Source organism: Macrobrachium nipponense, chromosome 9, assembly GCF_015104395.2.
Source record: "Macrobrachium nipponense isolate FS-2020 chromosome 9, ASM1510439v2, whole genome shotgun sequence".
Classification (NCBI taxonomy): domain Eukaryota; kingdom Metazoa; phylum Arthropoda; class Malacostraca; order Decapoda; family Palaemonidae; genus Macrobrachium; species Macrobrachium nipponense.
The window spans coordinates 106,255,416-106,272,006 of record NC_061110.1 but is presented as its reverse complement, the minus strand read 5'-3'; the positions used below and the strand labels follow the sequence as shown (position 1 = coordinate 106,272,006).

Below are 16,591 nucleotides of genomic sequence, written 5' to 3'. Positions count from 1 at the left end.
AAGCTAAGTCTCCGTTACCATGCATATATTTAGATTGTGATCGTTTTTATAATTACTAACAGTGTTGATTTTATTTTCCTACTGAAAGTATGTCTATTAAATTGCACAAATTATTAGTCAAAACCATGATCCATATTATTTTATAGCTTTGACACAAGTTCATCATATACTATGTACTTACTGCCATCGTATGCATTATGTTTGGTATCTCTATGGCCTTTCTTTAAACAATTTTTACACTTTAATGTGGGATTTATGATTTTCACCACATATAGGGCAATTGGTTCCTTTTTCCAATTTGCTGCGCCATGACCAAATTATTGACATTTATAGCATTGATAGGCATGTACAGTTCTACAAGATGGGTACAGTGTACACAACTTATCACCTTTATCATAGGTAGCTTTTCGTATTTGTGGTGTGCGTTTGATGATATAGTGCTTATATTTATCATCTTTGGCTTTCATTTCCTTTTTACAATGTCAGGTCGTTATTTTTAGATGATATGTGGTTTAATATTTTCATATACATATTCACACATATTCATATATACGTATGTATACAACCGTTTTTTAAAAAATACTATAAAACAAGAAAAAAAATTATAGTCGTCATCGCCGTGCACATATACAATCCCATAACATTGATGGAGTGAGTGAAAATATTTCAGAAATGAGATTACCTATCCATGGATTTTTCTTGACAATGCTACTCATCCTTCGAGACATATGCTACTTTTATTTTGGGTTTAAGGTTATCCTTCTCATTTACTGTTATATTACTGATGATTTTCTGAATCTGTTTCCGTCTTTTCCAAGTTTTTCCTATCTGGAAATCTTACAAATATGTGTCCATCTCTTGTTGTTGTAACCTGCTCAACTGGCGCCGTTGTTTTACTCATAATTTCCTTCTTTATTTGCTGCTGTGCTCTCTTTGTTTGTAAATGCAAAAGTTTTGTCTAGGTTTGTAATAATCTTACGTTTTTATTAATATTGTTCAATTTTGTTTTGAGTTTATAACATTTTTTTGACTTGGCATTTCGCAAAATTCTAATCACACGTGGAAATTTCTGTATCCATTCATGGTATACCTTACACTTATTCGTCTCTAAGCTATAATGAAGGAGATTCAGGTATAATGAAATTATAATGATTCTAACACGAATTGATACTTATTTTCTTTTTTTCCCTTGGCATTTGAATAACACCGAGGCGATATTGAATACGTATTTGGCTTTAAGTTTACACGTTTACTAAAGATAAATGAAACTGAGAACCAATACCTTTATTTACTGATTCAGGGTTGTAGCACATTTTTATTTACTGATTCGAGGGTTGAAGAACATTTTATTTACTGATTCGAGGGTCGAAGAGCATTTTTATTTACTGATTCGAGGGTCGAAGAAAAATTTTTATTTCTGATTCGAGGGTTGAAGAACATTTTTATTTACTGATTCGAGGGTTGAAGAACATTTTTATTTACTGATTCGAGGGTTGAAGAACATTTTTATTTACTGATTCAGGGTTGAAGAACATTTTTATTTACTGATTCGAGGGTTGAAGAACATTTTTATTTACTGAATCAACGATTGATGCATTTCTTTATTTGCTGAATCAAGGGTTTGAAGCATATATTATTTTTTTTATTGAACGAGTTCAAGGGTTGAAGCATTATTTTTTATTCACTGAATCAAGGGTCCAAACGTATTTTTATTTACTGCATCAAGGGTTCAAGCATGGCTTTTTACTGATTCATGGGTTGGAGCATATCTTCATCTACTGATTCAAGGGTTGAAACTAACACATAAAAATACCTTAAAATTACTGTTTTTGAGTTTTGAAATAAGATGTTCGTGAAGACACTCCAGATTTTCGGTTATTTCTTATTTTAATTATGTATATCTTCTCGAAATGCAACGCTCATTTTCAGAATTACGTAAAAGGGCTACAAGAGTCCAACAAGGAAGGAACAACTTAACGTTGACACCAGTATTTGATAGAAATGTTATTCCCTTGACCACTAGCTTGGTTAGAATGACCAAATCCTCATAAGTCAGAAGTTCAAGCGATGGTGCGATACATTACTACCCTAAACATATTCTCTTTGCACTTTGATACATTTTTATCTATTTGTTAGACCTATTAATTTATTTTTTTTTTCATTTTTTTACTAAGTGGGGTATCTTCAGTCTGTTCCCCTTTACCTAATCTTACTTCTTCCTAACGAACACCATATTCTTTGGAAGCTTGATATTCAAGCCAATGGACCCCTGTGGGCTTGTTCATATGAATAGGTTTCATCCTCTAATAATAATACAATAATAATAATAATAATAATAATAATAATAATAATAATGTGTACATAAGTGTCGGTATATGCATAAAAAAGTTATTGAAATAGTTAAAATATGCATACAATACTTTGTAACAATAAGAGAAACGAAATTTATAAATACATTTCATCTACGAAAGAAGCTTGGTTATGAACATATCGTTTCACGAGAATCTTGTGCATAACATGACCATGCAGTAGTGGATTTATTCACCACCAATGAGAGGATATATTCCAGGAAATTTAGTTTATTATTATTTTATTTTTTTTCTTTTTTTTTTTTTGCTCTATCACAGTCCTCCAATTCGACTTGGTGGTATTTATAGTGTGGGGTTCCGGGTTGCATCCTGCCTCCTTAGGAGTCCATCACTTTTCTTACCAGTTGCGCCGTTTCTAGGATCACACTCATCTGCATGAGCCCTGGAGCTACTTCCGCCTCTAGATTTTTCCAGATTTCTTTTCAGGGATCTTGGGATCGTGCCTAGTGCTCCTATGATTATGGGTACAATTTCCACTGGCATATCCCATATCCTTCTTATTTCTATTTTCAGATCTTAATACTTATCCATTTTTCCCTCTCTTTCTCTTCAAATCCGGTGTCCCATGGTATTGCGACATCATGAGTGATACTTTCTTCTTGACTTTGTCAATCAACGTCACCTCTGGTCTATTTGCATGTATCAACCTATCTGTTCTGATACCATAAAGTCCCAGAGGATCTTTGCCTGATCGTTTTCTATCACTCCCTCAGGTTGGTGCTCATACCACTTATTACTGCAAAGGTAGCTGATGTTTCTTGCACAGGCTCCAGTGGAGGGCTTTTGCTATTGAATCATGCTTCTTTTTGTACTGGTTCTGTGCAAGTGCCGGGCATTCGCTTGCTATGTGGTTTATGGTTTCATTTTTCGTATTGCACTTCCTACATATGGGAGAGATGTTATTTTCCGTCTATCGTTCTTTGAACATATCTGGTATTGTCCGTGCATTGTTTGTTGTGGCAGTCCTCTGTTCTGTTTGTCATTCTCCTGTCTGTATATTTCTGGGTCTTCGTCTACTTTTATTAGTCCTTCTCCATTCCCATGCACTCTTTATGCCATTCGCCTTCACTGGTTTTCAGATATTGTCCCAGTGTTCTGTTCTCAATGTTGACGCAGTCCTCTATACTACTCTTCCTCTCCCTCCTTCCTTTCGTGTTATATATAGTCTGTCCATATTTGCTCTTGGGTGTAGTGCTTTGTGTATTGTCATGTTTCCTGGTTTTCTGATCTATGCTGCAGAGTTCTGCCTTCGTCCATTCCACTATTCCTGCGCTGTATCTGATTATGCTGGCACTGCCCATGTGTTTATGGCTTTTATCATATTTTGGCGTTGAGTTTTGACATGAGTACCTCCTTGAGTCTCTGTATATATTCTTTCCTGATCGTGTCCCAGTTCTCATCAAGCGTTTGATGCCGCTCCCATCTGGTAGCTTTTATCCCTTCAGTTCTCGTTACTTTGCCTTTTTGTATGTTGACTAAGGCGTATTTTTCTATTCCAAACTCCATCCTGATGTCCCCAGATACAATCCTTATAGTCTGGATTAGGGTATCTATTTCCTTGATGCTCTTCCCATACAGCTTGATGTCGTCCATATTCTGTAGTACTTTGTCATGGGAATCATGGCTACTACGAAGAGTATTGGGGACAATGAGTCGCCATGGAAGATCCTCTCTGATATTAACCTCTGCTAGTCTTATTCCAGAGCTTTTAGCATTGTATTCCAGTTGCGCATTGTATTTTTGAGGAAGCTGATGGTGTTTTCCTCTGCCCCATATATTTTCCGGTATTCTATTAGCCATGTGTGTGTTATCATGTCGAAGACTTTCTTATAGTCTATCCATGCCATGCTTAGGTTGGTTTTCTCCTCTTCATTTTCCTTCTCCTACTGTTCTTCATTACCATTTTGGTTATCAGGAGCTTGGGTCTTTTGTGCCCCTACACTTCCTTCTGCAGCCTTTCTGTTGGTAGGGGATGGTGTTTTGTCTCCTCTAGGTAAGTTTGATTAGCTTTTCACTGATGTAGACCTGTTAGTAACTTCCACACTTAGTTGTTTTCCTTCTCCTACTGTTCTTCATTACCATTTGGTTTTTCAGGAGCTGGTCTTTTGTGCCGCTAACACTTCCTTCTGCAGCCTTTCTGTTTGGTAGGGGATAGTGTTTGTCTCCTCTAGGTAGTTGTATAGCTTTTCACTGATGATACCTGTTAGTAAAACTTCCACATTATTAGTAGGCAGGTGATAGGCCTGTAGCTACTGGCTATATTTCCCTTACTCTTGTCTTTTTGTACTAAGGATGTTCTTCCTGTGGTCATCCATTTGGGTGCATGGTGATTTGAGATACAATGCTGGAGTTGTTCTGCTATTTCGTGGGTGTAGGGCCTTGAAGTTTTGAGGCAATATCCATGGACTTCATCGGGACCTGGGGCTTTCCAGTTTGGCATTTTCTTTAGTTGGTGTCTGACTGTGTCTGTCGTGATCTCTGTGAATCTTTGTTTTTATTCTCCCTGTTTTTTCTTCCTTGACTTCCTGGAGCCATGTTGCATGTTTGTTGTGTGATACCGGATTGCGCCATAGGTTTTCCAAGAGTCTCTTACTTGGTTTAGCTTCAGGAATTTTTTTGGTGGTTGTCTTCCCCTCTTAGTTGGTTGTATAGTCTTTTCTGGCTGGTTCCGAATAGTTTGTTCTATTGGTATCCCTTATTCCTGTCATGTACCGTTGGATCTTATGTGCTTTGGGCCTTAATAAGCCTCTGTTTTACATCTTCTATTGTGTTGTTTAGTCCTCTCTCTTGTACTTTGTATTTCTGGTTGAGTTCCTCCCTTGTTTTCTTGCTTCTTAGCCTTTTTTCTGCCATCTCTTTCAGTTTACTCAAGTCAGATCTCATCACCATGATTTGCTTTTCCAGGCGCCTTTTCCTAGGGGGTTGCTGTTTTGGTGTCTGTTGGATTGGTTGTGCTGGTGGTGTTGGTGTTTGAATCCCCATCGTTTTTCTACTAATTTTTGTGATACTGGTGGTGTGTATTATGCTCATTATTTTATTGATGTCCCTTATTTTCTCCCTCAAGGTTCTTGGTGTTGTAGGCTTTCATGGAGGGATCTTTGTTCTCTCTGTATCTGGCTCCATCCATTGTCTAATCTTTTCTACCCATTCCGTCCTCTCTGTTACTTCGTCGTGGCCATCGTCTCTCAGTTCGTCTTCGTGTAATTGGTTGTCGTGTGATATTTCTCTCTGTCTCTAGTATATATATATATATATATATATATATATATATATATATATATATATATATATACAATGTGTGTGTGTGTGTGTGGTGCCAACATAATCATTTTAAACTTCTCAGTGACTACATATGACTGCTTACATATTTTTTTGGTAGCCCTGCATCTACTTGGCGCTAAGTTGAAAGTAGGAATTTTTAGTATTGGTGAAACTGATCTTCATTTGAGACTATAAACTTCTTATTGACATTATTTAAGTTAAAATATTTACATGCGAGAGAATGTTATTCTAATAAAATGGTACTCTAGATATTCCAGCTGATTTGATTATGAAGGAAAAAAATCTGAGACCTTTACTCCCCCAAGTATTGAAATGCGTCGTCCATATCAATACATAGCGTCAACTCTCTATTTCCAGCAAAAATACACCAAAACTTTCCATCTCTTGAAAAAGGACTGGTAGTACCACGTGGTCGCCCTAATTAATGCTATAGTCTAATGCTTTTCCCAAGTGGATTTATATGGAATTCCGTTCAAAATATATTAGTACCTATTCTATATTCGCAACAATACGATATTTGGACCTTGATGTTTTCCTAATATAAAGACAAGTTTGTCATCTGGAATAAGTTGACTGAACAGATAAAATATTAGCAAATACTTTGATAAAATAAAAACTTTTCGATTGAACGAAACTCCCTGTCCAAATATTTGCAGAGTATTTTGTACTGGAAGTGTAGTGAGAGAGAGAGAGAGAGAGAGAGAGAGAGAGAGAGAGAGAGAGAGAGAGAGAGAGAGAGAGAGAGAGAGAGAGAGAGAGGGGGGGGGGGTTATCATTTATGTTTGGCTCATACTTTCATTATTGAGAAAAAAATATCTCCACAATTTGGGTTTAGTTGAAATAACAGTAATGATATTAATCATCTGAAGAAAATTGAAAAATTATTATCTATCTATTCTTCTTTAATAAGCGTTTATTAAAACCACAATGATTTTTTTTATCCTGATATGCAACGCGAGCATGCAAAATATTTCTGAAGCAAATTTCCGAGTGTGATGGAGTGAAAATTAAATAAATGGGATAGGAGCCAACCCAAGCATTTGAGAGAGAGAGGAGAGAGAGAGAGAGAGAGAGAGAGAGAGAGAGAGAGAGAGAAGCTATTACACTCAGCTTTTTGGTTGTCTCTTAGTCTCCTCAATAAATTTTATTTTTATCTGTCGTTTCATAAGGAGAGAGATTGTTATTTACAGCGCTGTAAAATACTGGACGGAATTATCTGTACCAGTTTTTTAAGTGAATTCTGTCTATAAAATGTACAACAAGATTCCCATTAAACCACTTAAGGACTTGATTTTTATTACTGTCCAGAATTAGAACCTTTAAAGGTTTATAATTTCTTACAAAATGAGAAACTGCAACAAATTTATTAGTCGTTATAAACAGACATCAACAACATGTGTTCCTAAAACAAAAGTTACTAAGAATTATATTATGAGGATAAAAGCATGTCTCCGTGGAAATAAGAGAGAGAGAGAGAGAGACAGTCCGACCGCATGACACCAGCACTATAACCACAATACCATTGTTTTAACAGTATAGAGTTATATCATTTATAATTGCTACCGTAAGAACGCGTGGAATAATGTAGAATTTCATTGGCAATTAAAAGGAAATTGTACAATTTAGAAAACTACACTCATTTGTTTTAACTTTAACTTATATTGAAATTAGCTTAAAAAAAAAAGAGGCGAGTGAAATGCATGAGACTAGATATTTAATTTCAAACATCACTCACACTCCATAGGCGGTGACCGGCGGTGCCGCATGAAATATTTCAACTCACGTTGTATGGTATATGAAGACAGCGGTTTTTATACATTGAAATATAGTAGAATTCTGTTCAAATTCTGCCTCTTATTAAAAGCCCTCGTAATTTTCTAGCTTTTGACAACAATAAAGCAACACGTTTCTTCTTAAACGTAGCAACAATAATTTCCAGCTCTGCCAGTTCCTATCTCAGGTGTTAAGCTGACCTCAGGAGGAGAAAGACGATGAACAAACGGGATTAAACCTCTTACTGGGAAAGGTATTCAGTCGCTTAATCGTCCTTCATATTAGTACCAATCCTAAAATGTAAATATTCATTTAGTTCCCAAAATTAATTTACTAATATAAAAAAATAATTATTAGTCAATGTTTGGAGTATATAATATATGCAATAATAAATATATACGTATACAGCCGTGGCATTCTTGTGTTTTTTTCATTAATACCAAATAAATGACAATCATAGCGCAAGTAATCATATATTTGTTTTGACAAACCTTTATGAAGACTGTATAACATACATAGACATTTTTCATCGGGTATGACATCCAAGCAAAGGAAAAAACAATGATATATCACGAGTAAATGACAAAAGCTTGAACTAAGTCCGTATAGAAAAGACGTTATAGAATAGATTTATAGATGATAAGCTAAATAGTCCAGCTGTGTAACCTATTGATAATTATGCCTCTCTCTTCTGCGAGCTTGGAATTTACAAAACATTTAAGTAAATTAACCAAACGAAGTAAATTAAAAGTGCAAAAGTCCAGTAGCAAGAGATCAACCCAAGAATGGTCCAGAAAGAGACTTAATTAGGCCTATATGAAAACAGAGACCTGGAGGAAAGCCAAGGCAATGCAGAACAACCAGAATATATTGTTCCCAGGAGACTTTGACAGACGCGGGGGATTAAAAGGAAAAGGGGTAAACGGGAATGGTAGGTAGACCTTCAATACTCCCGAGAAGTCCATTTGGCACCGTGGGAGACAAAGCCTTTATCGCCATGTAGGAGCCGATAAGGTGTAGTCTTTTATATTTTCGTGTGCCAACATAAAAGCATAATCATTTTATACTTCTCTGTGACAACGGACGACTGCCTACATTTTTTTTTCTTGCAGTCCTGCATTTACTTGGCGCCAAGTTGAAAGTAGGAATTTTTAATGTGGATGAAACTGATCTTCACCTGACACTATAAACTTTTTATTGACGTTGTGTTAAGTTAAAATATTTACATGCGAGAGAATGTTAGTCTAATAAAATGGTACTCTAGATATTCCAGCTGATTTGAGTATCTAGTTTATGAGAAAAATAGAATTAAAAAAAAAAAAAAATCTGAGCCTTTACTCCCCCAAATATTGAAATACATTCTTCCTATCAATACATAGCGCCAGCTCCTCTATTTTGAGCAAAAATAAACTTCCTTCTCTGGAAAATGGACTGGAAGTGCCACACGATCGCCCCAATTAATACTATACTCTAATGTTTTTCCAGTATTTTAGGCAACTATAGATACAACCCCTGTTAAACGTCATTTCTGTGGTTTTATATGTAATTACGATCAAAATATATTAGTACCTATTCGATTTTCGTAACAAGACGATATTTGGCACTTGATGTTTTCCTAATACAAAGACAAGATTTTCATTTGGAATCAGGTGACTGAACAGATAAAATATCAGCAAATACTTTAATAAAACAAAAACTTTTTGATTGAACGAAACTCCCTGCCCAAATGTCTCCAGAGTATTTGGTACTGGAAGCAGAGAGAGAGAGAGAGGAGCTATTACAATCAGCTTCTTGGTCGTCTCTTCTAGTCTCCTAAATAATTTTTACTTTTATCTGCCGTCTCAGAAGCAGAGAGGGAGAGTGTTTATTTACTGCACTGTAAGATACTGAGCGGAATTATCTGTACCAGTTTTTTCTAAGTGAATTCTGTCTATATAGCAAGATTTCCCGTTAAACCACTTAATGACTTGATTTTTATAATTTATAATTCCTTACAAAATGAGAAGCTGAAAAGAATATATTAGGAGTTATAAACAGACATCAACAACATGTGTTCCAAAAACGAGGATAATGAGGATAAAAGCATGTCTCCGTGGAAGTGAGAGAGAGAGAAGAGAGAGAGAGAGAGAGAGAGAGAGAGAGAGGGCAGGTGGTGGCCTGCTTGTTTTAGCGAGTTAATGAAATCCAATTTTAAGGTGAAAAGCCTTGGCATTGACCGCTACATAACAGAGCCTCCCCAGAGTCTTCTGTTATTACCCTGTTATCTTTCTCTGTCCGATTCGTGCTACTGACGTCACTGACATCTTGGTCCTTTGTTCCGTTCCCAGTTTGATCACAATTTTTTTACAAAGGCATTGAGTACCTAGAGAGAGAGAGAGAGAGAGAGAGAGAGAGAGAGAGAGAGAGAGAGAGAGAGAGAGAGAGAGAGAGAGAGAGAGAGAGAAAGGTAGTACAATATGGAACTGTTCGATCACCAGCTTCGTTTCCTAATCGATTTGATATTGATTCAGATAAAATTGTATTTGCAACAAATATTAAATTTCCTACATCTTTATTCTTATTACAGCATGCTTCACTAAATGACTGATATTTCATATTGAAAGGCAGAGTATACAATAGTCATACTATGCATACTACATAGTATGACCCATGAGGAAAATGGTTGAGGTATGGGGAAGCCTTCAAACGGGTGTTTAGGTCAGGATCCAGAGCCCTCCCTCATCTACCCATCCCGGCTTCCAGTGCATAAACATTCAAATAGCAATACTCGTATGGACGTTGAAGGGAAAAAAATGAATCTCCGTACAAAATTTAATATGATTTATTTCTGATCATAAATTCTGAATTTATTATTTGCTGGCATAGTAGTGCTTTGACGGAGGCTACTGTATCTCAAAGAAAACTTTCTTTTCAAGACGGGCAAGCACGTGGGTCAAGGAACCCTTGTGACATCAGGGCCTTCGCTCAAGGGAAGGTGCCCATTGGTCAGGGGATTACGGGTATTCTAATCCCGACTGCACCACTGCGCCACCCTCACAGGGTACAAATAGACTCAAAATGAGTATAAAATTTCAGTTTGTCTTTGGCACGAGGCGTCGTGATAAGTAAGTTGCTTTCGTTATCCAAGAGTTTCGTCGAATCGAAGACCTTACTTTCCGCCGCTAATTATTTCAGTGTCTAATTTCCCTTAAGCGTCGAATTCAGGAAGAAATGGACGGGACTGTGTTGGCTTTCGTATGTGTCGCCGAGGTAAGTAGAATTATCGTTTAGCCAAATCTAATATGCTCTCTCTCTCTCTCTCTCTCTCTCTCGTCGTCTCTCTCTCGCTCTCTCTCTCCAAACTTGAGTCCGATAATTCCCTCTGTTTTTTCACGAGTGAGTTTCAATACGAAAGGGTTTAATTTATATTAACTTTATAAGTATAGTTCAATTGCTTTGTGGTTTGGTGGTTTAAATCCTTTTTGTGATACTTTTGTTTTATTCAGTTTCCTTGGATTTTCTTCATGTATGCAATATATTTTGCATAACACTGATGGCTAATGAAACTAACTTAAGACAGGACTTACTCTTTCCCATGAAGATAGTATATTCACTAGTTACTTTTGGTAGGATAGTATTGACTTTTTACAGTTTGAACTTGTTTGGCTACACAGTTGCATGAATGCATGTGACCTATAATATTTGACTATTATTCAATGGAGGCTAGATTAAACTTTCCATAGGTGGTTACATATTTTAAGTCATTCGTCGCAGAAGGAAATTCTGTCTAGATATATAATCTTTTGATTCGTTAACTATTTATTATTGCCTATCCAAATTGTCTTAGCATGAATATATAACGTTTGTTATCGTATTTCAATATTTTTATTCCCACTGACTAAACATCTTAAAGAGGCACCTCTTACATCTATGTTGTGTTTGTTTTTTTTATCGTCAATTATATTATTCTTCTTTATACCAACTACAAGTAGATGAGTGTTTTGCATTTCTCACATTTTCGTCATACAATTTCCACTTAAGCTGTTTCCGTTTATGTTAATTCTTTTTTTTATTTTTTACATTCAGAGTATTTTAGCCTGCAGTCATGCTCTGTCCTCATCATTTAAGTCAGATTTTAACATTTTACGATGTGAATTCCATCAATCTGTCTGGGTTCTCTTACCGAATTTCTGATTATTTATTTTGGTCTCTTACTCATCTTCTTCTAAAACATTTTACATAAAATAAACTATTCATTCTACACATTCAATTATTTTACTTTTTATACCTGCTGTCTAGTATAATAAAACGCCAACTGAAGAAGGATGTATATGTTATTTGTTATTTTGAATGAAAACAGCGTAGAAAACGGCTAAACACAGAGCTTGTTCGTTTACTTCGGGTAACTGGGTTTAATTGGAAGAATGAAAATACATAAATATCGGGGACAAGTAAAAAAACAAAAAAAAAAATAATAAAAAACTAACATTTCTTTTGAAAGTGTTAAAACTAAAATATAGTCAATCTGATTTATGTCTGTTTTTTTTTTCAGCCTAATGGATGGTCCAAGGCGTCTTGCATCGAGAATGGCGGAATGGAATGGGAATCGTTATTGAACACAGCAGCAATTCTTGGACATGCAACCTGTGTCAGGATCCTCGTCGATTACCACAACGCAGATATTGAAGGATTGGGTCAGGTATGTATGGAATGGTTTTACATGTGTCTACTGACTTTAATTGTTCCAGTTATTAAATATAATTACCTAACTGTCAATCATCTACTTTTACATGAATGATAGCATCTATCTATCTATCTATCTATCTATAGCTAATATATATATATATATATATATATATATATATATATAGTATATATATATATCATATATATATATATTATAAATTCTTCAAATGCCTGACTAACTTTTCCTTTGCAGTGTCAATATGCGGACGATATCTGGACGGAGTTAACCCTTTATGGTGTGCTGCTTCCAAAGGCCACCTGGAGGTCGTGGACTTTCTCCTTTCCAAAGGAGCCAATGCAAATGGCGTCACGACCTTCAACAGCACGCCCTTGGCAGCAGCGTGTTCCCACGGGCACTTCGAAGTTGCCAAACTTCTCGTGGCACACGGAGCTTGTGAGTCATTAGGGAATCATTCTTTTTTTTATGTTGACGATGTTTCGAATAAACAGATGCTCAGTATTTAATTAATTGTAGTTCGTGCGTTGCCATTTACAGCTAATTGTTTCTGCATGATGACGCGTAAAATATCAGTGTACTCTAACTTTTTTTTTTTAGTTAACAACGGTTAGTTTTTTTTCGTTCATTTATGTATTTATTCATTGGTAGTATAAATAAATTTATTTTATTTTTAGTTTTATTTTTATTTTTATTCATTACGATATTTATTCCAGTAACTGTTTATGAATTTATTCATTTACTTATTGTTTGTTTAATTATTTATATATTATTTTATTTATGCACAGTTATTTATTTATTTATTAATTCAATTACCCAGTTATTCATTTATTTATTCATCCTATTATTTGTTTATGTGTTAAATGTTAACTTATTTACTTATTCTTTTGTTTGCTACTTAATATTTTAATTTATCCGTTAGTTTATTTGTTCGTTAATCATTTATTCGTATATTTCTAAGGCTATATCTTTCTTTGTTTCCACTTATCTATTAATGATGATATATATATTTTTTATCATTCCAGACACTGATGCTGCCGATCACCACGCGGACAACTGCATGATGCTCGCCTCCTGCAGTGGTCATCTTGATATTGTAAAGTTTCTTTTAAATATCGGAGTCGATGTGAACGAAGAAAAATATTACGGGCAAAAGCGCTTTGTATGGCAGTGTAGAAAAAAAATCAGGAATCTGGAAGTAATGAAAGCACTGCTGTCTTACAATGCTACTTTGGAGGCCGATTACTCTGGTAAGTCATGTGTGAAATACTTGTGTTCAATTTAATTATTTTTAATGGTCTGTAGTAAATAATATGAATTTTGGATGCATAGTAGTATAAAATAACTGTCACCTGAGATAGCCAGATATTCCTATTCAAATACGAGTCCACGTCATTTAACTTATATGAAAAGCACTCTTACAAGATCTTTGAACTAAATACAATCTCATCATGCATCAAAATACTAATTTAAATTTAATTTTTTCTTAATGATCTGTACTAATTAATATGAATTTCGAATGCATAACAGCATATATTAACTGAAATATCAGTAGATTCCTTTTAAGATTTGAGTGCACGTCATTTAGTTCATAAAATGAGCTGTATTTTTGCACAAAATTTTAGCACCAAATGCAACGCCATTATAATGAATTCAAGGCAGTTTTGAAGACAATCGTGAACACTTTCCTCTAGAGTGATTGATCCCTTTTCCAGGCACAACACCTTTAATGGCAGCGAGCTCTCGTGGTCATGCAAATATCGTTGAATATCTCGTTTCCAGAACAGATATTTCTAGGATGGAGAGATCGAAGACTGGAGCTTCTTGGAGCCTCAGTTTTAGACAAAATAGAGATGTCAGTCGGTGCTGTCGAGTACTGGAAGTCAGCGCTGAGTCTGAGGTCTGTTTTGACAAAATTTTCAAATATTTTCATTTTTTAAGCTAATTTTACTTTCGTATACTGGAAAGATGGTTTTAATTCATTCGCATATTGTATTAAGTATTTAAATGATGCTGTTTATTTATAATATAGTCGTATTCTTTTAAAATCAAATATCTCTGAAAAGGAGAAATTGTTTGTTTATCATAATCTCTTTTGCAATGCATTTTCAGGTACGTCGATGGAACGCTGATGTACCCAAAACCTTACCACCACCTGTCATGTCCTTTATGTGACGAATTCGGCGAATTCACGACCGTCCAACAACTGGAGGCCATAGAAAACAACAACAATGCAGTGTACGTACAGTCTCTGCTTGTGAGGGAAAGGATCCTGGGTACTGATGATGCTGGAACAATGAGAAGTTTCCGGTCGACCGGACTTGATTATGCAAGATGTGGTGATTTGAAATGGTGCATCAACTTATGGCTTCACGCCATCAGTATGCAACAGCTTCACTCAAGCCACTAGACCCAAGCAGACTGTTTCACCTGCAGTCGTTTGTTAGTTTATTCGCAATTATGACAAAACAGTAACCACACACGCAAAATGGAATTGTAAACACGCGATCTACTTTGAGGATTTAATGTGTGCTTTCGAAGTCTGCACTGGAGAAATGGCAATGGTTACTTATAATATACTGAATGAAACCTGCATTTGTGAGAGAAAGAAGCACGATTCCCACCTCGACCAGATTTTGTTGTCGTAATGTATTTGTTAGCCTTATTAACTCGGTTGCAGACAGATTTCTGGGCCAGTCAGTGGTGCGAGGTGAAAATGGCAGTGAGTAGGTTGGTGAATATGGATCCAAGGGACTCCACAGGTTCGACTCTCCTCCACCTGGCATGTTCCCTGGGTGTCAGGGGACATTGGAAACTTGCTGCTGCCAATCTCTGCTTCTCTCAGGACAGAAATCGTAAACCTTCTCCTGGAAACTGGTTCAGATCCATGTGCCAGAGACCATGACGGTTAACACGCCCTTGCATACACTTGCCTGAATGAAGACACGTTTCAGAGAACACAGTAGGTACTACTTCTGTCAGCTGGAGCTAACTTGGACGATGTAAATAGCAGAGGTGAACTTTTTGGATCGTTGATGGCTTCCCGGGCACAGCCACTTGATCAATTTGAAGATCGTGAGTCATAATTCTTTGCAGTACCTGGCTGCCTTAATGAATCTGTAATCGAATTTGTAATCGAATTTGTAATCGTTTACATGCACTGATTTGTTCAGTGGATACATGGGGTTCCTGACTGATTCATATATTAAGTCTTTTAATAAATGATTTTACATTTGTATGGCTGTAAATATCTTATTTTCGAAATTCATTGTACATATGTTATGTAACTATACAGAATCTATATGTAAGTTGTCAGTGAGCGTAATTTTTAAGTATGAGGATGTCCTACTTTTACCCATAATGGTTTGAATGTAACACATCTCATACAGTGTATATATTATGCACATATTTATTTTTTTGTATAGTCGTTCATTATGATCTTACTCGTTTTGTTAATTGACGAGGGTGAATGAGCATTGTATCTTTATACAAAGGATTTGTAATGCTTTTATTTTCCGAATCATTTATAGAAATATATGCCTTTCGAACATTTACTGCGTCTCTTTTTGCCTATAAGTAACTGCTATCTTCAAATTCCCATGAACTTATAACCTCCTTTTCTAGGTTATTTTAAACTTATTTTTTTTGTATTACTATTCTTATTTATAATAGAAACGTTGACTATTCAGTAAAAGGAACAATATATGAGGTTTACCTCTATAACTGACCCAACTTAATTATGAAACTGGTTATGTTTCAGTTTAATAACTTATAGATACATACAAATAAGCGAAATGAATAAAATCAAACGTCATTATTTACTATATCTGGATTTCATTAATAACGCCCTTACTAATTCCTACCCCACGTACATCCATCCCCCTCCCCCTACCTTTCTCTCTCTCTCTCTCTCTCTCCGATCTCTCTCTCTCTCTCTCTCTCTCGGTCTCTCTCTCTCTCTCTCTCTCTCTCTCTCTCAAATTAAAAGTTGTTAACTTGATATTAATCATAAAGCAATGTGGTAGTTCTATCTCCCTAATGTTATACAGTCGTCAAACAAATTATAATTATTAAACATTATGAACAAGCTAAAAAAATATGTAGGTTAACCAGTCTGGTATAACTGACATACAACATACCTAAAGTACACTTATTGTCCATTGGTATGGTCAGAATAAAGCTGGCTTTATACCAGCAAGGGCTAATATCCATAAATCAACCCACACTTTTTTTTTTTCGATATCACACCTGCTTTTGATAAAGCTTGTGACAGAGAATCACTTCCAAGAACAATGGCAAGGGAACCCCCTGCCCCCTCCCCAGGCCAAAAAAATAATAAAATAAAATAAAAGCACCTCTACGAATAAACTTGTTTTAGCTAAACTGTACCATGACATGTGGAGTTGACAATGGTGATGATTATAAATAAGTGGCTGTTCTACGGAGATGTCATGGATTTTCGATTACTATTAAAAGTGAACAAGAA

General features: G+C 35.7%; 1 protein-coding gene across 1 annotated transcript; it reads left to right on the top strand.

Moving 5' to 3' along the window:
• The first annotated feature begins 8,240 nt into the window (after window positions 1–8,240).
• Window positions 8,241–14,515, top strand: LOC135218181 (protein fem-1 homolog C-like). Its single transcript, XM_064254331.1, has 7 exons — window positions 8,241–8,355; window positions 10,340–10,464; window positions 11,956–12,097; window positions 12,343–12,543; window positions 13,131–13,355; window positions 13,888–14,005; window positions 14,218–14,515. Exons 1-7 carry the CDS (start codon window positions 8,241–8,243, stop codon window positions 14,513–14,515), a joined length of 1,224 nt encoding a protein of 407 aa, XP_064110401.1.
• Window positions 14,516–16,591: the final 2,076 nt, after the last annotated feature.

What these genes read in the sequence shown, in the direction of transcription:
- LOC135218181 (XM_064254331.1), top strand. Translation starts at nt 8,241, where the DNA reads ATGAAAACAGAGACCTGGAGGAAAGCCAAGGCAATGCAGAACAACCAG. An exon ending in CGCAGATATTGAAGGATTGG is followed by an intron (nt 12,098 to 12,342) that starts GTCAGGTATGTA and finishes TTTCCTTTGCAG; the next exon opens with TGTCAATATGCGGACGATAT. An exon ending in TTTGGAGGCCGATTACTCTG is followed by an intron (nt 13,356 to 13,887) that starts GTAAGTCATGTG and finishes TCTCGTTTCCAG; the next exon opens with AACAGATATTTCTAGGATGG.